Source organism: Entelurus aequoreus, linkage group LG04, assembly GCF_033978785.1.
Source record: "Entelurus aequoreus isolate RoL-2023_Sb linkage group LG04, RoL_Eaeq_v1.1, whole genome shotgun sequence".
Taxonomy (NCBI): Eukaryota; Metazoa; Chordata; class Actinopteri; order Syngnathiformes; family Syngnathidae; genus Entelurus; species Entelurus aequoreus.
Genome location: NC_084734.1, coordinates 39140974 through 39165100, shown reverse-complemented (window position 1 = coordinate 39165100; position 24127 = coordinate 39140974). Strand labels below are relative to the sequence as shown.

Here is a 24127-nt window from a genome sequence, read left to right as displayed (position 1 = left end):
GAGCTGGCTCTCAGGACCAAGTTTCTTGCTCAGCTCACAAGACCAGTGGCCTAAAAATCCAGATCCTGGAATGCTGGATACGGACGACCTAGAGGTCAAAAGAGTGACTAATGTATACGTCATTCAGACACAAGAAGCCAAAGATTTTGTGGATCAGTGGATGAACCATTATTCTTCTTGGACAGCATTGAAGCGTGCTGTAGCCTGGTTTCTAAAACTCAAAGATCTGCTGAAAGAGCTGACGGAAAAAAGAAAAGAACTAAGAACATCAGGAGAAGAAAGTAAGATGCTTGAATTCAAGAAAGATGTCGAAAGAAAGTGTCTGACTTGTGATGACATGACTAGAGCAGAAACAGAAATTGTGAAGTTCTGTCAAAGACAAAGTTTCAAAGAAGATTGGGCGATGCTGGAGAAAAATCAAAGAGTAAAGAAAAGTAGTTAACTTTTCAAGTTAAATCCAATTCTTCAAGATGGAGTTATGAGAGTTGGCGGAAGGTTGAGCCGTGCAGCAATGCCTAACTACTCCAAGCAGCAAGCCATATTGCCTAAGGATTCACACATCACAAGGCTTGTGTTGAGACATATTCATGACCTAACAGCTCACGCCGGAAGGAATCACATGATGGCCAATCTACGTCAGAAATTTTGGATATCTGGAGCCATTGGAGCCATCAGAAGGTTTCTGTCCAGGTGTGTCATCTGTAAAAGACTCCACGGAGCCGCTGGAAAGCAACTCATGGCAGATCTACCAACATGCAGGGTCCTACCCGACGATCCACCTTTCACGAGAGTCGGTGTGGACTACTTTGGTCCGTTCCAAGTGAAGAGGGGAAGAGGACATGTAAAGAGGTATGGCGTCATCTTCACGTGTCTTGCTTTAAGAGCCGTACATCTGGAAGTTGCATCCTCACTCGACACCGATGCATGTCTTAACGCAATCAGAAGATTTATTGCCAGAAGAGGACAAGTCAAAGAGATGTATTCCGATAATGGAACCAACTTTCGATCAGCTGACAGCGAAATGAGGAAATCAATCAAAGAATGGAACACCAAGAAGATTTACGAACTCTTGTTACAAAGAGGTGTCCAGTGGCATTTCAATCCACCAGCAGGATTTCACCATGGAGGAAGCTGGGAGCGGCTAATCCGTTCAGTGAGAAAAATACTGAGTGTCACTGTAAAGGAACAAGTTTTGGATGAAGAGAGTCTTTATACTTTGTTTTGTGAAGCTGAAGCAGTCATAAACGGCAGACCCATCACAAAGACATCTTCAGACCTCAATGACTTGGAGGCTCTAACACCCAACCATCTGTTATTGCTGAAGGTCAAACCTGAACTACCTCCAGGAGTGTTTCATTCGTACGACCAATATGCCAGTCGCAGATGGAGACAAGTACAATACCTTGCGGATATCTTCTGGAAACGCTGGTGTAAGGAATACCTAGCGCAGCTTCAAGAACGTCAGCGATGGTCTTCACCTAGAAGAAACTTTCGTGTTGGAGACGTGGTGCTGATCGTGGACGATACTTCACCAAGAAATTCCTGGCCACTTGGAAGAATTTCAGAGACTTTTTCTGGTGGAGACGGACTTGTTCGTCAAGTTCAAGTGAAAACTAAGACTAACGAGCTTCGTCGCCCTATTTCAAAGCTATGTCTTCTTCAAGAAGCAGAAGATCATTAAAGTATGGCGATGAAGCAAAGACCTCAAGTTGAATGGGGCAAAGGACTACAAGCTTCTTTGAGAAGTGTTAAGGCTATTTAGGCACCTTGAATTTGAGTTAACATGTTTAAGTAATTGTTTCAAGGACATTGATAACAATTAGGGGCTGGTAATGTAGGAGCCTAAATGCTGTTTGAGTTAATTTACATTTTATGGAAGGTGCTTTTTGTTTATTCATACAAAATGGGACTATTTACTTTATTTGCATGCTTAGAATAATCATAAGGTACGCTTTATTTGTAATTATTACATTTGTCTAAATAATTTGATGATGTAACTGTTTAAATTGCATATATGGCGGAAGGATCTGTGTGGTAGGTTGGTTTTTTGGACACAGTGCATTATGGGTAAGGACAGTCAGGTGCGGGGGAATTGAGCCACACAGTTTTTTGACCTCACTCTTACTTTTTCTAACTTTTTCTTGCTGTAACAAACTCTGTTTATTTTGCCATTCATTTGTTCCCACATCGTTATTGTTTTACGTTTTTGAATAATTAAGTGACAATAGTAAACGATACAAAACGAAGAGGAGCGTCTGGAGTTTGTTTGTTGTTGCCGCAGCAAGCGGAGCCAGGAGAAAGTAAAGGAGCGTCAAGCTAAAGGCTTAATTTAGGAATCTACATACACGTTTGTGTGTTTTGTCCACCAGGTTTCTGTCGGTTAACGCCCCATCCTCGCTCACCCGGTACGTGGACAGTCCACTTTGAGGGGGCCGACTGTGACAGCCACTTCTCTGCTGCTGACAACTCTGACCTGGTAAGACTGTGTGTGTGTGGTCCCAGAGGAAGGCTGTGATTAGAGCAACATACTGTATAACTGATATTTAAAGACACAACTCACACACCCATTTAACCAACACCAATCACGCTGTAAATTGAGGGAGCTTAAATCATAAAATGATAGACAGTTTAAATGTTCACCTCCTCTGTAATTGGGCTGCTTATCCCTATGTTTACAAACAACTTCACGATTGTAGACGCCACTTAATGTAGGTACTGCACAGACTTTGAAGGTGTGTTTTCTGGAAGAAATTAAAGGTAAACCTTGTCATCCAATGGTAATTCAATGTGCACAAGACATGCTATTTATTATTTACCATATGTCATATGGTCTGCATACCATCTCATAGGTTTGCTCTCTTTGCTGCACAACGAACCAGCACATAAAAACATAATTTATGGGTGCATTGTATGTCTTTTTTTATTGCTCTCTAGAAAGTGAGCGGTCATTGTGGTTTTTAGCTGAAAGCTGTTTAACATTCTTGCTTTAAGGTAAAAGCTTTGTGTAAGCTGGCCTGTAGAAAGCTTTAATGGAAGCGTCACCGCAGTGCTGTTCACTGTTAACCCAACACAAGCAGTATATGATGTAAAGTTAGTCAATAACTGAAGAGTTTGCACTAGCAGTTCTAGCTTTAATGACACCTATGGCAAGATCTCTATTGGCCAGTGTTCAACACTTTAGTCTGGAGACAGGTTTGACACATGGGTAAATGACACCTTAGTGTCTATATTGACACCGCACTGATACTGTGTTGGTGTTTCATAATGGCATACTATCTGCTGGATCAAAAAAGTCACTACTGGTACCAATATCATAGTGGGTTTATTTTACGAATAGCTGCAACTCTGATCAATAAGCCAAATAGTAAACAAGAAAAGAAGAATATTTACCTTTTTGAAGCTCTAAGTTCAAAATGATCCCACACTTTTTCTGAGTTCGAGTTAATGTAGATCGATGACGGCAACGAAAACCAAGGTCAAAGGCAACATGCCACTGCTTTTGACTTCTTTCAGTATTAGCTGTTACTTGTAAGCTGAAAAAAATTGCTTTCTGACAAAGACAGTTTGGCGCTTCACAGTCAAATGACACAGCAGCTATATCGGTCACATGTTTTTTGACACACATATCGAGTTATCAAGGGACAGAGTATCACACTTTGAGTTTCAATGCTTCTGTATCGTTTGACCCATCATTGGCTAACAGTCTTACAATTTCGAGATGGACAAAAGGTCAAAGTTGAGGGTGTTTGATTACCTCCAAAGTGAAGTTACCGTATGACCCTAACATAATGGAAAATACTATAGATGGGCTACCAGAATTAACATCAGGATTGCGTTCATTTGCGTAAGTACTAACAGGTACACAGTCCCCAAACTCTGTGGAAATAAAGTAATGACTGCACTCTGCATTGACTAGCTTGGGATACCTATTGTTTCAACTCCATCCATCCATCCATCCATCCATCCATCTTCTTCCGCCTATCCGAGGTCCGGTCGCGGGGCAGCAGCCTAAGCAGGGAAGCCCAGACTTCCCTCTCCCCAGCCACTTGGTCCAGCTCCTCCCGGGGGATCCCAAGGCGTTCCCAGGCCAGCCGGGAGACATAGTCTTCCCAACGTGTCCTGGGTCTTCCCTGTGGCCTCTTACCGGTCGGATGTGCCCGAAACACCTCCCTAGGGAGGCGTTCGGGTGGCATCCTGACCAGATGCCCGAACCACCTCATCTGGCTCCTCTCGATGTGGAGGAGCAGCGGCTTTATTTTGAGCTCCTCCTGGATGACCGAGCTTCTCACCCTATCTCTAAGGGAGAGCCCCGCTACCCGGCGGAGGAAACTCATTTCGGCCGCTTGTACCCATGATCTTGTCCTTTCGGTCATAACCCAAAGCTCATGACCATAGGTGAGGATGGGAACATAGATCGACCGGTAAATTGAGAGCTTTGCCTTCCGGCTCAGCTCCTTCTTCACCACAACGGATCAATACAGCGTCTGCATTACTGAAGACGCTGCACCGATCTGCCTGTCGACCTCACGATCCACTCTTCCCTCACTCGTGAACAAGACTCAGAGGTACTTATACTCCTCCACTTGGGCAAGATCTCTTCCCCAACCCGGAGATGGGACTCCACCCTTTTCCGGGTGAGAACCATGGACTCGGACTTGGAGGTGCTGATTCCCACCCCAGTCGCTTCACACTCGGCTGCGAACCGATCCAGTGAGAGCTGAAGATCCTGTCCAGATCCTGGCCAGATGAAACCATCAGGACCACATCATCTGCAAAAAGCAGAGACCTAATCCTGCAGCCACCAAACCAGATACCCTCAATGCCCTGACTGCGCCTAGAAATTCTGTCCATGAAAGTTATGAGCAGAATGGGTGACAAAGGGCAGCCTTGGCGGAGTCCAACCCTCACTGGAAACGGGTCCGACTTACTGCCGGCAATGCGGACCAAGCTCTGACACTGATCATACAGGGAGCGGACCGCCACAATCAGACAGTCCGTTACCCCATGCTCTCTGAGCACTCCCCACAGGACTTCCCAGGGTACACGGTCGAATGCCTTCTCCAAGTCCACAAAGCACATGTAGACTGGTTGAGCAAACTCCCATGCACCCTCAAGGACCCTGCCGAGAGTATAGAGTTGGTCCACAGTTCCACGACCAGGACGAAAAACACACTGTTCCTCCTGAATGCGAGGTTCGACTATCCGGCGTAGCCTCCTCTCCAGTACACCTGAATAGACCTTACCGGGAAGGCTGAGGAGTGTGATCCCACGATAGTTGGAACACATCCTCCGGTTCCCCTTCTTAAAGAGAGGAACTACCACCCCGGTATGCTAATCCAGAGGTACCGCCCCCGATGTCCACGCGATGTTGCAGAATCTTGTCAACCAAGACAGCCCCAGAGCATCCAGAGCCTTAAGGAACTCCGGGCGGTTCTCATCCACCGAGGAGCTTTTTAACTACCTCGGCAACCTCAGCCCCAGAAATAGGAGAGCCCACCACAAATTCCCCAGGCACTGCTTCCTCATAGGAAGACGTGTTGGTGGGATTGAGGAGGTCTTCGAAGTATTCCCTCCACCGATCCACAACATCCGCAGTCAAAGTCAGCAGAACACCATCCTCACCATACATGGTGTTGACAGTGCACTGCTTCGCCTTCCTGAGGCGGCGGATGGTGGTCCAGAATCGTTTCGAAGCCGTCTGGAAGTCGTTTTCCATGGCTTCCCCGAACTCATCCCATGTCCGAGTTTTTGCCTCCGCGACCGCTGAAGCCGCACACCGATAGGACTCTTTCTTCAGCTTGACGGCATCCCTCACCGCTGGTGTCCACAAGCGGGTTCTAGGATTATCACCACGACAGGCACCAACCACCTTGCGGCCACAGCTCCAATCGACCGCCTCGACAATAGAGGTACGGAACATCGTCCACTCAGACTCAATGTCCAGCACCTCCCTCGTGACATGTTCAAAGTTCTTCCGGAGGCGGGAATTGAAACTCTCTCTGACAGGAGACTCTGCTAGGCGTTCCCAGCAGACCCTCACAATGCGTTTGGGCCTGCCAGGTCTGTCCGGCATCCTCCCCGACCATCGTAGCCAACGCACCACCAGGTGGTGATCGGTAGAAAGCACCGCCCCTCTCTTTACCCGAGTGTCCAAAACATGAGACCGCAAATCCGATGAAACAACTACAAAGTCAATCATGGAACTGTGGCCTAGGGTGTCCTGGTGCCAAGTGCACATATGGACACCCTTATGTTTGAACATGGTGTTCGTTATGGACAATCTGTGACGAGCACAAAAGTCCAATAACAAAACACCACTCTGGTTCAGATCTGGGCGGCCATTCTTCCCAATCACGCCTCTCCAGGTTTCACTGTCGTTGCCAATATGAGCGTTGAAGTCCCCCAGTAGAACGAGGGAATCACCCGGGGGGAGCACTCTCAAGTACTCCATCTAGTGAATCCAAAAAGGGTGGGTACTCTAAGCTGCTGTTTGGCGCATAAGCGCAAACAACAGTCAGGACCCGTCCCCCCACCCGAAGGCGGAGGGAAGCTACCCTCTCCACTCCAACGTGCAGGCTATGAGCCGGGGGGAAACAAGAATTTCCACCCCAGCCCGTCGCCTCTCACTGCTGGCAACGCCAGAGTGGAAGAGAGTCCAGCCCCTCTCGAGAGAACTGGTTCCAGAGCCCTTGCTGTGCGTCGAAGTGAGTCCGACCATATCTAGCCGGAACTTCTCCACCTCGCACACTAGCTCAGGCTTCTTCCCCCCCAGAGAGGTCACGTTCCACGTCCCAAGAGCTAGCTTATGTAGCCAAGGATTGGACCGCCAAGTGCCCTGCCTTCGGCTGCCGCCCAGCTCACATTGCACCCGACCTCTATGGCCCCTGCTATGGGTGGTGAGCCCATTGGAGGGGGGACCCACGTTGCCTCTTCGGGCTGTGCCCATGGGGACAGGCCAGGCCACCAGGCGCTCGTCATCGTGCCCCACCTCCGGGCCTGGCTCCAGAGGGGGGCCCCGGTGACCCGCGTCAGGGCGAGGGAAATCTGGGTCCTTTGTTTTTATTTTTCATGGAGGTCTTCGAGCTGCTCTTTGTCTGATCCGTCACCTAGGGCCATTTTGTCTTGGGAGACTACCAGGGGGCATAAAGCCCCCGGACAACATAACATAGCTCCTAGGATCATTGGGACACCCAAACTCCTCTACCACGATAAGGTGGCAGCTCAGAGAGTAGTATTGTGTCAACTTACAACTTAAATTGCCAGGAGACGCTAGCAGATATACTACCCCAGCGTTTCTCAGAGTGTGGGGCGCGCCCCACTGGTGGGGAATATCAATCAATCAATCAATCAATCAATGTTTATTTATATAGCCCTAAATCACAAGTGTCTCAAAGGGCTGTACAAGCCACAACGACATCCTCGGTACAGAGCCCACATACGGGCAAGGAAAACTCACCCCAGTGGGACGTCAATGTGAATGACTATGAGAAACCTTGGAGAGGACCGCATATGTGGGTAACCCCCCCCCTCTAGGGGAGACCGAAAGCAATGGATGTCGAGTGGGTCTGACATAATATTGTGAAAGTCCAACACATCAGCGAAAGTCCAGTCCATGGTGGGGCCAGCAGGAACCATCCTGAGCGGAGACGGGTCAGCAGCGTAGAGATGTCCCCATCCGATGAACAGGCTAGCGGTCCACCCCGGAGCAGAGTAGAAAAGAAACGGCAGATCAACTGGTCTAAAAAGGGAGTCTATTTAAAGGCTAGAGTATACAAATGAGTTTTAAGATGAGACTTAAATGCTTCTACTGAGGTAGCATCTCTAACTTTTACCGGGAGGGCATTCCATAGTATTGGAGCCCGAATAGAAAACGCTCTATAGCCCGCAGACTTTTTTTGGGCTCTGGGAATCACTAATAAGCCGGAGTTCTTTGAACGCAGATTTCTTGCCGGGACATATGGTACAATACAATCGGCAAGATAGGCAGGAGCTTGACCGTGTAGTATTTTATACGTAAGTAGTAAAACCTTAATGTCGCATCTTGGGTGCACAGGAAGCCAGTGCAAGTGAGCCAGTATAGGCGTAATATGATCAAACTTTCTTGTTTTTGTCAAAAGTCTAGCAGCCGCATTTTGTACCATCTGTAATCTTTTAATGCTAGACATAGGGAGGCCCGAAAATAAAACGTTACAGTAATCGAGACGAGATGTAACGAACGCATGAATAATGATCTCAGCATCGCTTGTGGACAAAATGGAACGAATTTTAGCGATATTACGGAGATGAAAGAAGGCCGTTTTAGTAACACTCTTAATGTGTGACTCAAACGAGAGAGTTGGGTCGAAGATAATACCCAGATTCTTTACCGAGTCGCCTTGTTTAATTGTTTGGTTGTCAAATGTTAAGGTGGTATTATTAAATAGATGTCGGTGTTGAGCAGGACCGATAATCAGCCTTTCCGTTTTCTTAGCGTTGAGTTGCAAAAAGTTAGCGGACATCCATTGTTTAATTTCATTAAGACACGCCTCCAGCTGACTACAGTCCGGCGTGTTGGTCAGCTTTAGGGGCATGTAGAGTTGGGTGTCATCAGCATAACAGTGAAAGCTAACACCGTATTTGCGTATGATGTCACCTAGCGGCAGCATGTAAATACTAAAGAGTGCAGGGCCAAGAACCGAACCCTGGGGAACTCCGCACGTTACCTTAACATAGTCTGAGGTCACATTGTTATGGGAGACACACTGCATCCTGTCAGTAAGATAAGAGTTCAACCAAGACAAGGCTAAGTCTGTCATCCCAATACGAGTTTTGATACGCTCTAATAAAATATTATGATCAACAGTATCGAAAGCGGCGCTAAGATCAAGAAGCAGCAACATAGATGACGCATCAGAATCCATCGTTAGCAATAGATCATTAGTCATTTTTGCGAGGGCTGTCTCCGTAGAGTGATTTGCCCTGAAACCGGACTGAAAAGGTTCACAGAGATTGTTAGACGCTAAGTGTTCATTTAGCTGCTGTGCGACAATTTTTTCGAGAATTTTCGAGATAAACGGAAGGTGGGACACCGGTCGGTAGTTTACCAGGAGGTCAGGATCGAGGTTAGGTCTTTTGAGTAGAGGATGAATAACCGCTTTTTTGAATGCTAGGGGAACAGTACCAGAGGAAAGTGATAAGTTTATAATATTTAACACTGATGGACCTAATAAAACAAAAAGCTCCTTGATAAGTTTCCCAGGAATTGGGTCAAGTAAACATGTTGTTTGTTTTGTCCCATTTACACATTTTAACAATTCCTCCAATGTTATTTCATCAAAGAGAGAGAAACTATTTTGGAGGGCAGTGTCCGTCGTATATACAGTCGTATTTGTGTTAATAGAACCCAGTTGTAGCTGAGATGCATTGTCTTTCATCTCTTTTCTAATGACTTCAATTTTCTTATTAAAGAAATTCATAAAGTCATCTGCTGAGTGGGTGGAGCTACTGGGAGGAGTCCCTTGTTGGGTTAGCGATGCTACTGTACTAAACAGAAATTTAGGATCATTTTTGTTGAGGTGGATGAGATTTGAGTAATATTTAGCTTTAGCTAAGGTAAGCATGCGTTTATAAGTTATTAAACTATCACTCCATGCTTGATGGAAAACCTCAAGTTTAGTCGCACGCCATTTGCGTTCCAGCTTTCTACATGATAATTTCTGGGCTTTAGTTTCTTCTGTAAACCATGGGGTACGCCTTTTAGGGGCCCTTTTTAGCTTTAGCGGTGCTACACTATCAATGGTGTCGCGCAGGGCGTCATTAAAGTTGTTAGTGAGGTTATCAATAGAGCCCACATAATTTGGGAATGGTGCCATTACCGAAGGCAGTAGGTCAGTAAGAGTCGTCGTTGTGGCAGCATTAATGTTGCGGCTGCTATAGTAGTTATTATTATTATTATTAGTTTGTTGACAATGAGTCAGAACTTCGAATTTTATAAGGTAATGATCGGACATTACTTTAGTGTACGGGAGTATCGTAACTTTAGAGGTGGTGACACCCCTGACAAGCACTAGATCTATCGTATTACCGTTGCGATGCGTGGGTTCATTTATTATTTGTGTAAGACCACAGCTATCAATTATAGTCTGGAGCGCCACGCATGGAGGGTCCGATGGGGTATTCATATGGATGTTAAAGTCTCCCATTATGATTATATTGTCGGCGTGCGTCACTAGATCAGCAACGAACTCTGAAAATTCATTGATAAAGTCCGAATAGGGCCCTGGGGGGCGGTAGATGACAGCCAGGTGCAGAGGCAGCGGTGTGACAAACCTCACAGTAAGCACCTCAAACGAGTTATATTTATTATTTAGGTCTGAGGTAAGGCTAAAGTTTTTGTTGTATATTAGTGCAACACCCCCACCCCTTTTAATGGGGCGGGCAATATGCGTTCCCGTATAGCCAGGAGGAGACGCCTCACCCAGCGCAAAAAATTTGTCTGGTTTGAGCCAGGTCTCGGCTAGACCAACGACATCAAGATTGTTGTCTCTGATGACTTCATTAACTAATAACGTTTTGGAAGACAATGACCTTATGTTTAAAAAGCCCATATTATAGGTAGTGGGCTGTTTTGAGGAGATTTTGTTGAAAGTATCCGTAGTAGCAATATTAATAATGTTATGTTTATTATGCGTAGTGCACTTTAAATAATTTCGACCATATCTAGGAATTGATGTGACAGGAATTTTTAGATTGTTTGCCACCTCAGTAAAATGCATGTCCACCTCTGACGCAGAAAAAACATTATGTGAGTTGTATATTATTCTAAGAGAATTGCTATGTGTGCAGGGATTATCCAGCCTGGCGCTGGCTAGTTCTAGCTTAACAGACTCCTTATTAGCGCTTCTTTGTGGATTAGCATTTAGCTTTTTCGTTAGCCCCGCTAACAACAACGCATTTAGCTTTGTTGTTAGCCCCGCCCGACACCCCCGCTTCTGCTTCCGAGCGCATCGCTTACGTCTCTTTCGTTGGCGGTCTCCGCTGGTAGTGGACACCGCTGCTTCAAAGGCCACTGCTGGATGTAGCTCGCGAAGAATTCCCAAGCTAGCGAGTAGGTCCACCGTACACGCATCTTTCAGCCCAAAATGGCCCGATCTCTCCACATCCAGAGACATGACAGGTGGGGCGCGAGGAACGGGAGGGAATTTCACTTTACTTTTTTTTTTTTTTTAATTATATTCTTAGATTTTTTTTTTTACTATGCTTTCATTTTCTATACACACTGTAAATCACTTTGTGATTCTGTTTGTCGAATCCGCTATATAAATAAATGTAAATTACTTATTTTTCCTGTAGACTTTAAATTTCTAGGTAGGAGCGCAAGTTTGACAGAGATAGCAACAGTAACTAATGGGGGCGGGGCTAAGCGGAAGCTCTGTGAATGGCGAGTCACTGTGCGAGGATTTGCTGTTTTGCAAATACATAAAAAATAGAGCCACTGCTGATGAGCTGTTCGAGATAATGGACAGTTTCCTCAAAGAACACAACCTTAAATGGGAAAACTGTGTGGGCTTTTGCTTTGATGGCGCACAGACCATGGCAGGGTAAAGAAACGGGCTGCAGGCTCTAATAAAGAGGGTTGCGCCAAATGCGCATTGGACACACTGTGTGTCATTCACCGGGAAGCACTCGCGTCAAGCCAGCTCAGCCCCGAACTCAATGAGGTTTTAACAGTGGCAGTGTCAAGCCTGCAACCCCGATTTGAAAAGCTGTGCAGTGCAAAACAGGCTCATTGCAGCCACTAATGCTGGAGTACTGTAAAACTCATGTTCACTTGCAGGGGCGCCGAAAAGGGGGGGTAAAGGAGACGGATTCTAGGGGCCCATGATGGAGGGGGGCCCAGAGAGGCCCCTAATGATGATGAAATTATAATACAGAAAAAAAAATGACACTAAGTTATTAACTAACATATAATCACACATGTTTTATTTTCCATGTCCTGGTAACAATACCTTTATTTGTTTTGGAAGCATCAACACCTGCAGGGCCCTCCCTTCCCCCCTCTATTTACGTAAAATGGTTCAGTCCGACTGGATCAGCTGCAGGTAGAGCACCGACGATTTGTCACAGACAGACAGCGCCACAGCGGGCAAAGCGGAGGAGACAGCAGTATGCCTCAAAAATCAGTCAGCCAAAAAAGAAAGGAAAATAAAATAAGAGAGGAGAAGGAGTTGAAGGGTCGACAATATGTCACCCAATATTTCCCCAAAAAAGGTGGGTTTGTTAGTTGTGGTGGAAAGTTATGCATATTAACTTTGTCCCTGTCTGTGGTAATAAGCTAGCTCACTTTTCTCACCATGTTAGCTCAAGAAAACTCTGGATTTTTACATTTTACTGCTATATTAGTTAAATAATCAATCCAGTCAAACATTTATCAAGCTGTTCTTATTCAATAATAGTTGATCTCCCCTCTGTCAAAATGATGCCTCATTCTGAACAGTCAAGTGCACCAGCAGCAGCTGTCTGTCAGCCCCCAAGTCCCCCTGCCCCTGAATCAGCCCCAGTGCCCCCACATGAGGAAGGAGGTGATAAGCTGTGTGTGTTGAAATAATAATAATAATAATAATATAATACAAAATATAATACATTTTACCACAGTCTCAAGAATCAGTGGTGCAGCAAATAAATGACTCAAAATGAATTCCATTGTATTCAGAATACCATTAAAATGCATAATTGTATGTAAAATAGCATCAAAAAATGTTGCCGCTGTGTTGGGGGCCCTGTAAAGATTCTTTTCATGGGGCCCAAAATCCCTAGCGGCGCCCCTGTTCACTTGCTCTGTCTCGCCAAAATGCATAGCTCCTCCTTTTTTTTTGCAAAGATTGCAAAGTGGCACTTTTATTTTATTTATTATTATGCATCAAGTTATTTGATTTATTATTGAACTTGAAGCAAGTTATAACACTTTTATTTTATTTATTATTGAACTTGATGCAAGTTATAACACTTTTGATTTATTATTGAACTTGATGCAAGTTATAACACTTTTGTTTTATTTATTATTGAACTTGATGCAAGTTATTTGATTTATTATTGAACTTGATGCAAGTTATAACACTTTTGTTTTATTTATTATTGAACTTGATGCAAGTTATTTGATTTATTATTGAACTTGATGAAGTTATTTGATTTATTATTGAACTTGATGCAAGTTATACCACAGCTGCATAGTTATTTTATTTATTATTGAACTTGATGTTATTTTATGTTATTGAGTTTGAATGTGTACAACTTGATGTTACTTGATGTTCAATAAATTTGAAAATGTTAAGCTTGGCATTAGCGTTCTGTTGGGGCGATGGGGGCAGGTGGGGCTTGAAAACTCCCCCTTGTCCAAAGTGGGGGATGACAAAAAAAGTTTGAGAACCACTGTACTACCCCCACACAGGGGGAGGCACCTCCTAGAGAATGCTGCCCTGGGCAGTAGTTAGAGGTGGGAATCTTTAGGCACCTTCCGATTCAATTACGATTACAATTCAGGAGCTACGATTTGATTAAAAATCGATTATCGGTGCATCTTTAATTTATGTATATTGTTGCAGTCTTACATTCCTTTTCGTTTCACTAAATAAACGATTATCACTTGCAACTTTTAAAAAATAGCGCCTTTGTAATCAACAGTTAAATTAATTCCCGCATTTATTAAATTAATAGAAATGTTTGCAAAATTGGAACATAGGTGCCCTAAAATAAAGGAGTTTGTTGGATCTCTCGGTGAGGTGGCTCGCTGCAGTCAGCCAAATTTTAGAAATGTCTGCATTACTTTATTCACAATAAATAAATTGTATATTCGGCCATGTCCGAATTGCGTCGATTCTAAAAATCGAGCAGTAGCCCATGTGGCCATCTGAGTATGCGTTGACACTGTTACTGTAACTTGCCGGTCACACTGGTAAAAGCAAAGCCTTTCATTTGTTGTCTTGTGGCCGTTATTTGGCTGCCAGCTGCCCGTCAATCGCACAGCCACACACGACGATGTGACACGGTATCGCAATACACACGCGCACAAATTCAATGCAGACATTCTTTTATGTTATGATATATTTTTCACAAGTCTGACAGAAGCCTGTTGATGTTGGCTGCCACTTTTGAGGAATTTTTTTCTTGTGATGTGGTAAAGATTGGTAGCTCTCAGTCTGTGTCTCCACACCCAGTCACCCAGCCCTGCACATTTTAGTGTGCGTGTGCATGTGCGTGTGCGTGCGTGTGTTTGGGTGGGTGGGTGGTTGTGCATGTGGGCAGCCATGGTGTGGTTTTCATTCTTGACTCCTCTCCAGCGACCACCGGTTCGCCTGTGGTTTTCTCCTTCCCACCTTCTTCACTCCCACCCAGCCTCCCTCCATCCTCTCACTTCTGTCTTCTTCCTCCCGCCGCTCAGTTTCCCTCCACAACGTTCCAGAAGTGCATCTGATAGCCTGAGGACTTTGCTCGTCCAGGGACTGAAAACAGCCCCCACTGGTCCTTTACTCACTCTTTGTCCTTCTTGTGTGCATTTTTTCCTTCCAGCCAATGAGGAAAGACCCAGAGGTCGTCACGGTGACCCTCAAGAAGCACAATGGCATGGGCCTTAGCATCGTGGCCGCCAAGGTAAGCCAAACCCCAAGCTTTTCTCGAATATTCTTGTAATAATAAAGAGCTGGAAACAAATGTGACAGGAAGTCCGCAAATTAGCAGAAGGTTGTTGAGATCTGGAGCATGCGAGAATGTTGAGAGTGAGCGACTGTTTTTAAAATGACTATTCTAACTGTTGAGTCTGATGACCGCCCAGAGACTAAACAGTGAGCCCAAATAAGAAGGTTCTGGATGGTTCTGTTTAGTTTGCCACTGTAGTGAGCGCATAGCGTGGCGTTGTTAAAGTGGTGCTGTAGATCACTGTCTTCGTTAGTAAATACTCCAAAAGTTCTCTCATACAACACCAACTCATCAGCTTCACTCGTGTTTATTATTAACACAAACATCACAGATTTAAGTGGAGAAAAAAGCAAGTATTCGTTTGATTTAAGCAGTAAATCACTGCAAAGTTCTTTCATTAAATATTTGTTGTAATAGGCTGTGGTTTGATTCAGAAATGTGTTCATGAAAACCATGAGGCCCCACTCACGGAGGCGACTATTTTTCCCAATCCAAGCTTTCCTCAACTTGAAAGCATTTCAAATACTAAAGATTTGACTGCACAAAATTTTGTTTAACTGAAGTGAGGCTCTTGCTGGATGGACAACAGATGTGCACGGTGGCGGCATCTAGGGGCTATAGTCTTATTTTATTCAGGGTTCCCACATGTTCTGGAAAAACTGGGAAATTATTGTTACATTTTCCAGTTATGGAAAGTATACAAAAAATGACAAAAGAAAATTAAATGGCCTGGAAATGGTTGTTTTTTTAGGAAGGTTTGAATAGAATGGCATTGCTTGGTTATATATTGAACTGTTTGCACTGCAGAAGAGTGTCCGCCCTGAGATCGGTAGGTCGTGAGTTCAAACCCCGAGTCATACCAAAGACTATAAAAATGGGACCCAATACCTTCCTGCTTGGCACTCAGCATCAAGGGTTGGTATTGGGGGTTAAATCACCAAAATGCTACTACTCACTGCTCCCCTCACCTCCCGGGGGGTGAGGGTGATGGGTCAAATGCAGAGGATAATCTCACCACACCTAGTGTGTGTGACAATCATTGGTACTTATTATTATAACATTTTATTTTGATATTGAGTTATATTTATGTCAATTTGTTTATTTGTGCAGTGTGTATAGTAAATTGAGATGAAACCATACGCATATAAACGAACTGGATCATTGCAAGTTAAAACTGTAAGAAAGAACACTTGCAAAGAATGAGGGGATAAGAAAATAATTTCAGGTGAAGAGTGAGAACTCTGTTAATGTGGACAGAGGTACGATTATAAATTAATTAACCATGGAAGTAATGCATTCACCCTAAAATTTTAATTGAGAGGCCAAGTGACCTGGTGGAAGACAAGAAAGAGCCACTTCTTCTGGCCAGTGTCGCTTATAAGGAGGTTTTCATCCTGGCTTGTTTGTCCGCAAGCAGGATTATGCAAAACTGATTATGAAAGGTTACAATTTGAGACTTTGGCTAAGGTCTGTTTTACTGCATGAAGGTTGTTGTGTGGTCTCTTCTACCTTTGTTCTCTTCCTCAACATTTCTCGCACAAAGCTAAGATGTAGAGTATAAATATAAAACCTCCTTCCTGCTAATGGAAGCGACTTTCCTGTGTGGCCTGTGTCTGTTGTGTGTGGGAAGGAATGATGTAGTGTGGAAGCCTTCTTGCAATGTTTATTTTTCAAGCAGTGTGTGTGTTGGAGTGTGTAATGGGAACGCCAGGTAGAAGGAGTTTTGTCCAACAGCTGCTTGGATTCTCCATAAACTGGGCTGAGCTCTGTCCTCTTATATAACCGTGTGTGTTTGCGCGTACATGTTTGTGTGTGTGTGTGTGTGTGTGTGTGTGTGTGTAATGTGACTGTTGGGGCAGCAGCACTCCCCCTCAGTCTGACCAGCCGCCGTCCCAAGCAGACGTTTTACCTCCCGATCAGCACCTGCGTTTCTGCCTGTTTTTTTACACTGAGTGAAATGTGGAAGAATTTTGCCTGGCTTCGGAACTTTTAAAGGAGATCTTGCATCTCGTAAATGGGGAATTTACATAGCCTATAGCATTACTGCCTCCTGTTTTCACAGGTGTTTGACTTGTGTCTGCTCAAGCTCAGCTTTAAATATTGATTTTTTTTCTTCCTTACTGAGAGCTTTTGGACTTGTCGGTGCATGCTAGCAAGTTGCAGTAGCGTCTGGGATAAGTACGCGTCCCAATCGGGACGACCCAGTGTAAACTGGTCTTCACAAGCAGCAGGCGCAGCATGTGGTTCTCAGTGGTGGGCAAGAAAGACCAGGTAGGTGTGTGACACAACTGGTCCTTTTAAACGAGTAAAGAGTGAAAGTGTAGCTGTGTTGCTTGAATGAAGCACAGATGTGCATGTTGATAGTTCGCAGGTTTAATGGCCTTCTGGGTTGTCTGTTTGCTTTAACGGCTGCTCTGCTAATGGTTAAACCAATGTGCACACAGCATATGTGCACTTTTAAAATTGATTCATTTGTTTATTAGTAGTAGTTTCTTGAGTGTTCACTGTGCATGCAACACATTGGCTCCCCCTTTGTTACTTTATGAATGTTGTCGTAGTGGAACCTGCATGGTTGCTGAATGAGATTTGTGGGCTTATTAAATATGATTGAAATCCATGCAACAGTGTTCAATTGATGAGATTCTGCATTGGTCACACAATAGAAGGCAGAGAAATACTGCACGTGTAACCTCAAATGCTCAATTTGTGTATTTAAAGTGTGTGTTTGTTTGTTGACTGGACATGTGGAACAATGGCCGTCCCCTTCCTCGTGAGGTCAGCAACAATCAGGGGATGTATGGTGTTCACTCAAGTCGCATTTCCTGCGATGCGAAAGCCCTAAAATTGTGCACGTTTGCTCTGGGTATGTTTATTTTAGGTTTACTTTGCCCTGCTGTTATTTTCATTAGTTTCACAGGAATTACAAGTGTAGGTTATGGGTTTTGTGTCCTCTCAGATGTGGTAACATTGGGTGTGGCTAATTGCTCATAGCCAAAGTCAGGAAAATAGCTAAAAAGCCTTCAGGTACAAACATGCTCCTGTTTTACCACAAATAGACAAATATGTATTTAAATTATAAGCAGGACTATGCTTTGCATTCGCTTCATGACTTTATATCGTGACACCGGTGCTTTGTGCAAAGACTTGATGAATCAGGTGAACCCACAAAGCATTTGCAAACACTGAGGCTTAACGCAGGAATTTGTTTGACTTGTGCCAACATTTCTGTTTGGTCTGCTTCACCTCAACGTGCGTTTCGGGCAATGACTCCTTCAGACGGCCTACAAAGTGTCAGCTGACACAAGTCATTACCTCAAATTGTTTCACTGAAAACAATAATAATACACCACAGGCCTGGCAGCTAAAAGTTGCGCTTCATTTCCGGTATCAGGACACCTTAAAGATCCGGCGCCAAGCTGCCCCAGATTGCCCAACTTTCTTGTATGTGCGTGCGTGCATGAATTTTAACATGCTTTTACACAGATTCTGTGGAATGTCTGCTAATAATCTATTTCTCACCTTCATTAAGCCTCCTTGTGTCCCCCGTGATTATCCTTAAAAATTATTTAAACTCATCAAAAATCCCTGTGAGCGTATCGTGGTGGTTGAGGGAATTCCTCTAGTTTTTAGTGTCTGACTCTTAAAAGTCCACTGTAATGCACATAAGATATGAAACGATCACAATGATTTATTGTCATCCTCAACTTAATGTCACACACAGGAAATTCATGCCAGCCTCCTTATTGCAGGCAACTCACACACGCGCACACACACACACATGCACAGACTTAGAGGCAGACAATCGGAACATTGTAGGTCAGTTAGTTAGCAGCTGATGAATGTATGTTCACATTGTTCACTCAGAGAAGTCAGCCAAGTAACTGTTACATTTAATATGCAGTAATTAATAACTTGTAATGAATGCAAAAGACCATACTTCCATCTTAGACGTGATATTGTTTTGTCTTTATCACCAGCCAACATTAAAGTAATTGTTTAAACTAGTTTTCACTATTTCCACCTAATTCAAAGACCTCGTCCGGCAGTTACAGGATGTCATGAATTGCCTTAACAATACAACAAAGAATTGCTTGTATCATTTAAGCAATTTCTTCCCGGAAGTGAAAACCAGTGGTGGTCAACCAAGCTATGATGGTCATGCACTCTCCGAGTACACAAGGGGTTTATAGCTTCCTGCAAAAAGCAGATATGAGCAAAAAATCCAACTATGCAATGTAATAGATCCCTATACTTTATTAAAAAACAAAGATTTGTCGAGTGATAAAGAATTATTAGTCAGTGAAGTATTCAAACATATCGAACTATTGTGTGATCCAGACGTCATTCTGATTCTACACAACACAACAGATGAAAACTTGGAAAAACATGGAGGTCTACAACTTCTTTGTGTGTGGCTGGGTCAAGGAAATTGGTATCAAGACTCTCCCGGATGAACATGCATCGTTTTTGCTCAGCTAAGGTTGCATTTCATGATTTAACTTTGTCTACTGCCATGTTTGTTGACTGCCTTTGGTGTTGCAAGCGCCGTTTACGAGTACACATTTTTCCCCATCTTTATCAAAATATAACTATAGATGTCAACATTGTGTATGTGCTGAATGTCAAGTCTGGGATCATGTTATGTTTAAGTTATGTTCTGCTTGGTTTTTGGACTCTTTTTAGTTCCTTCTTTTTCACTCCCTTGTCTTGTTTCCATGGTTACCCATTAGTTTCACCTGTTCCACGTTTGGGCTCATTGTGCACTCTTGTTTTGTCACCATAGCAACCCATTAGTTTTCACCTGTCCTCACAACTCACGCACCTGTCTTTAATCATGTCTTCACTATTTAAGCCCGTAGTTGCCAGGCAATCAGCCTGGCAACATCACACTCTCGATACACCCCTGACACTCTTGATACCATCGTTCATGCTGCTCTTTGCTTCCGCAAGTAAGTTGTGTTTATTTATGCCACAGTTAGTGTCTTTTGTTTTGCCATGTTCATAGTTATGCATAGTCCAAGTTTTTGTTCCCTGCGTTAAGTTTTGTGCCTCCACTGTGAGCGCCTTTTGTTTGTTCCTTTTTTGAGTGTTAAAATTAAATATGTATTTACCTTCACGTCATGTCCGGGCCAAATCCTTTGCACCATGGGAAAACAAACCACGCCAAAGTCCACGCCCTGACTCTGAAAGCTTCATTTATGATCGTTCCCTTTGGTAAAAGCTGAACTCTTTTAGGTTTTGCTCATATTTTTTTATTTTATGTAGACTTGCCTAGTTGGTGCTTTACGAAACACTTGTAGCAAAAATGTGTTTTAAGAAATACGAATAATATCAAGATAATATACTTGGTAAATAAATGGGAAATACTAAACGTTAAAAGTATATCAAACAAAAGCAGTGGTCACCGCAAACTCATACATTATTCGGCTCTGCTCCCTTGTACTGGAATGTGTGGTACTTATGTTGTCGTCTTTCTTAAAATTTTGCACTCTTCCGACCGTCTTGATTACAGCAACTCTGAAGATACGTTTATCCTTTTAGCGATTTAAACGGTTCGTACAGCCCAAAACAACGCAAGCATAGGGCGTTTTTCTTCGAGGAAGGCTAAATGGCGGCTAGTACCAATTGAGAACAGACGCTGGCTTTACTACCACGCGTATTCAATGAGCCGGACGTGAGCCGGACACTACGTCATTTTGAATCCAAGCAATACACATTAGCACCTCTGAGCCTTGTTCACGTTTTGACGCATTTGTGTGTCAAAATGCACACACTGAGCGCATACAAGCAGAAAAAAGTGTCACAAGAAATAATGACCAAAAAAACAGCAATTCTACTGGTTAATAAAAAGGTTGTGTGAAAGGCAATATGGAGGTATTTGGGTTACAAAACAATAAGGATTTTGGTTTAAACACTAAAGCGCGGTGCTGCTTTAAAACATGCCTCGCCAAATGTGTCAATATAGCGTTATCGCCTTTTCTTTAAACTTAGGTTAACACAACAAATATTCAGATCTGCACAAGGAGTTTATAGAGTGGCAGGTAATATAGTTAACAGCTTCCCCTGTGCACATATAGATACAAAGATGTTCAAACAGCTACTGCCCACCGCCCACGTAACGTAAACTACCGTAATGCAAGTGAATTGACTGAATTGTCTAACAAATTCCCACTCTTTCATTTGTGTTTTATCCTAAACAATGTGTGCTTTACCTGCTACTTGTTTTGTCTGTGTGGCCTTATTGTTTTCAATATTTACTAATGATTGTATTTGTCTTAAGGCACAGATTAAAATTGGCAACCATTAATCATGAAGCATTTATTACAATGTCAATAAAGCTTTTTATTCTATTCTAACCTATTTCTAGATTATTGCAGGCTATATCTAATATGTAAAATAATAGTAAACTGTTTTTTGCGTGCAATAAAAAAGCCCATGTGTAATGTGCCTTTTAATTTTAATACCAGTCTTTTAAAATTGTTTATTGGGTGCAGTAAGAAAAATCCATCCATCCATTTCCTACCGCTTGTCCCCTACGGAGTTGCGGGGGGAGCTGGAGCCTATCTCAGCTGCACACGGGCAGAAGGCAGGGTACACCATGGACAAGTCGCAACCTCATCGCAGGGCCAATACAGATAGACAGACAACATTCACACTCACATTCACACAGTATGTGAATAAGAAACATATGTTTTAATAATACGTTTTATCATAAAATGTACTGTTAAAATGAAGCCAACAATGACATTTTTTGTGGTCCTCTTTATTTTGTAAAGTATCGAACAGAGTTAAAATAGGGCTAGGGTTAGATGTACATTTTGGTACCAAAATATTGGTGTCGGGAGAACTCTAAGTGGGACGTATGTGCAAATATAACTATATATAGTCACTTTACGTGCCTGAACGTAAACTATGCAGTGCAAGTGGTGTCCTAATTGTGCCCTAGGCCTTAACACTTTGAAGTGAATGTTAAAATATTATTTGAAACCTTGCCTGTACAGTTAATGATACTGACAGTTTGACCCTGAACTTTTCATTATTAGAGCTTTACACCCGAACAGTAATTTGCTCATTAAAAATAAGGCTTAAGTAAGTAAAATATGTCAAGTTCTACAATTCTATACCGTATTTTTCGGACTATAAGTTAGTTTTTTTCATAGGGTGCGACTTATACTCAGGAGCGACTTATGTGTGAAATTATTAACACATTACTGTAAAATATCAAATAATATCATTTAGCTCATTCACGTAAGAGACTAGACGTATAAGATTTCATGGGATTTAGCGATTAGGAGTGACAGATTGTTTGGTAAACGTATAGCATGTTCTATATGTTATAGTTATTTGAATTACTTTTACCATAATATGTTACCTTAACATACCAGGCACGTTCTCAGTTGGTTAATTGTGCGTCATATAACGTACACTTATTCAGCCTGTTGTTCACTATTCTTTATTTATTTTAAATTGCCTTTCAAATATCTATTGTTGGTGTTGGGTTTTATCAAATAAATTTCCCCCAAAAATGCGACTTATACTCCTGTGCGACTTATATATGTTTTTTCCCTTCTTTATTATGCATTTTCGGCCGGTGCGACTTATACTCCGGAGCGACTTATACTCCGAAAAATACGGTACTAGATATATTTTAAGGTTGTCAAATGATTTTGAGCTTGTCTTTGAACGTGTGGTTGCTTATTTGGGCTTGCTTTCCTGTCCCCACCCAAACACGAGTGTGCAGTAGGTATTTTGTCCTTTTCTACACAACTCCAAGTGGGACATTTCCGACTTTCCACAAGTTCCCTGAATGCAGCATTAGTGTGTCAAAATGTATCTCAGCGTCAAAGTTTGTTCAATAATTCTCAACCCGTAAGAAGCACATTAGAGGCCTACTGAAATGATTTTTTTTTTATTTAAACGGGGATAGCAGATCCATTCTATGTGTCATACTTGATCATTTCGCGATATTGCCGTATTTTTGCTGAAAGGATTTAGTATAGAACGACGACGATAAAGTTCGCAACTTTTGGTCTCTGATAAAAAAAAGCCTTGCCCCTACCGGAAGTAGCGTGACGACACCGGAGGAAGGACTGCTCATATTTTCCTATTGTTTACACCAGCAGCGAGAGAGATTCGGACCGAGAAAGCAACGATTACCCCCAATTAATTTGAGCGAGGATGAAAGATTCGTGGATGAGGAACGTTAGAGTGAAGGACTAGAATGCAATGCAAGACATATCTTTTTTCGCTCTGACCGTAACTTAGGTACAAGCTGGCTCATTGGATTCCACACTCTCTCCTTTTTCTATTGTGGATCACGGATTTGTATTTTAAACCACCTCGGATACTATATCCTCTTGAAAATGAGAGTCGAGAACGCGAAATGGACATTCACAGTGACTTTTATCTCCACGACAATACATCGACGAAACACTTTAGCTACGGAGCTAACGTGATAGCATCGTGCTTAACTGCATATAGAAACAAAATAAATAAATCCCTGACTGGAAGGATAGACAGAAGATCAACAATACTATTAAACCAGGGACATGAAAATACACGGTTAATGCTTTCCAGCCTGGCGAAGCTTAAAAATGCTGTTGCTAACGACGCCATTGAAGCTAACTTAGCTACGGAGCTAACGTGATAGCATCGTGCTTAACTGCATATAGAAACAAAATAAATAAATCCCTGACTGGAAGGATAGACCGAAGATCAACAATACTATTAAACCAGGGACATGTAAATACACGGTTAATGCTTTCCAGCTTGGCGAACCTTAAAAATGCTGTTGCTAACGACGCCATTGAAGCTAACTTAGTAACGGGACATCACAGAGCTATGATAAAAACATTAGCGCTCCACCTACGCCAGCCAGCCCTCATCTGCTCATCAACACCCGTGCTCACCTGCGTTCCAGCGATCGACGGAAGGACGAAGGACTTCACCACGATCATCCGTGCGGTCGGTGGCTAGCGGTGCCTAGCGGTGGCTAGCGTCGGCTAGCGCGTCTGCTATCCGAGTCAAAGTCTTCCTGGTTGTGTTGCTGTAGTCCGCCGCTAATCCCACACACAATTTTCTTCTTTGCAGTCTTCATTGTTCATTAAACAAATTGCAAAAGTTTTCAACCGGAAGTTTAGCGGGAAATTTAAAATTGCACTTTATAAGTTAACCCGGCCGTATTGGCATGTGTTGCAATGTTAAGATTTCATCATTGATATATAAACTATCAGACTGCGTGGTCGGTAGTAGTGGGTTTCAGTAGGCCTTTAACTTAACACCCAGATCGCAAAAATGCTCCCTACCCCTAACAAGATTGAGTAAAAGGTTAAGTGTAGTGTAGTGTTTGTAGTTTGTAGTGATGCTGACCCGTTTTACAAGACCTGCACACTCGCTGCAATGTCTGCAGCTTTGACGAATGGCAGCAATTAGATTTGTATTTTATTTTATGAAGCCC

General features: G+C 43.2%; 1 protein-coding gene across 11 annotated transcripts in view; it reads left to right on the top strand.

The window, feature by feature from the left end:
• Window positions 1-24127, top strand: part of afdna (afadin, adherens junction formation factor a) — a 124731-nt gene that overhangs the window by 80219 nt on the left and 20385 nt on the right. For all 11 annotated transcript variants that reach the window (XM_062044852.1, XM_062044855.1, XM_062044853.1 and 8 more), the window contains 2 exons: window positions 2370-2476; window positions 14545-14625. In XM_062044852.1, coding sequence (XP_061900836.1) covers window positions 2370-2476; window positions 14545-14625 — 188 coding nt within the window. The remainder of the gene's footprint in view (window positions 1-2369; window positions 2477-14544; window positions 14626-24127) is intronic.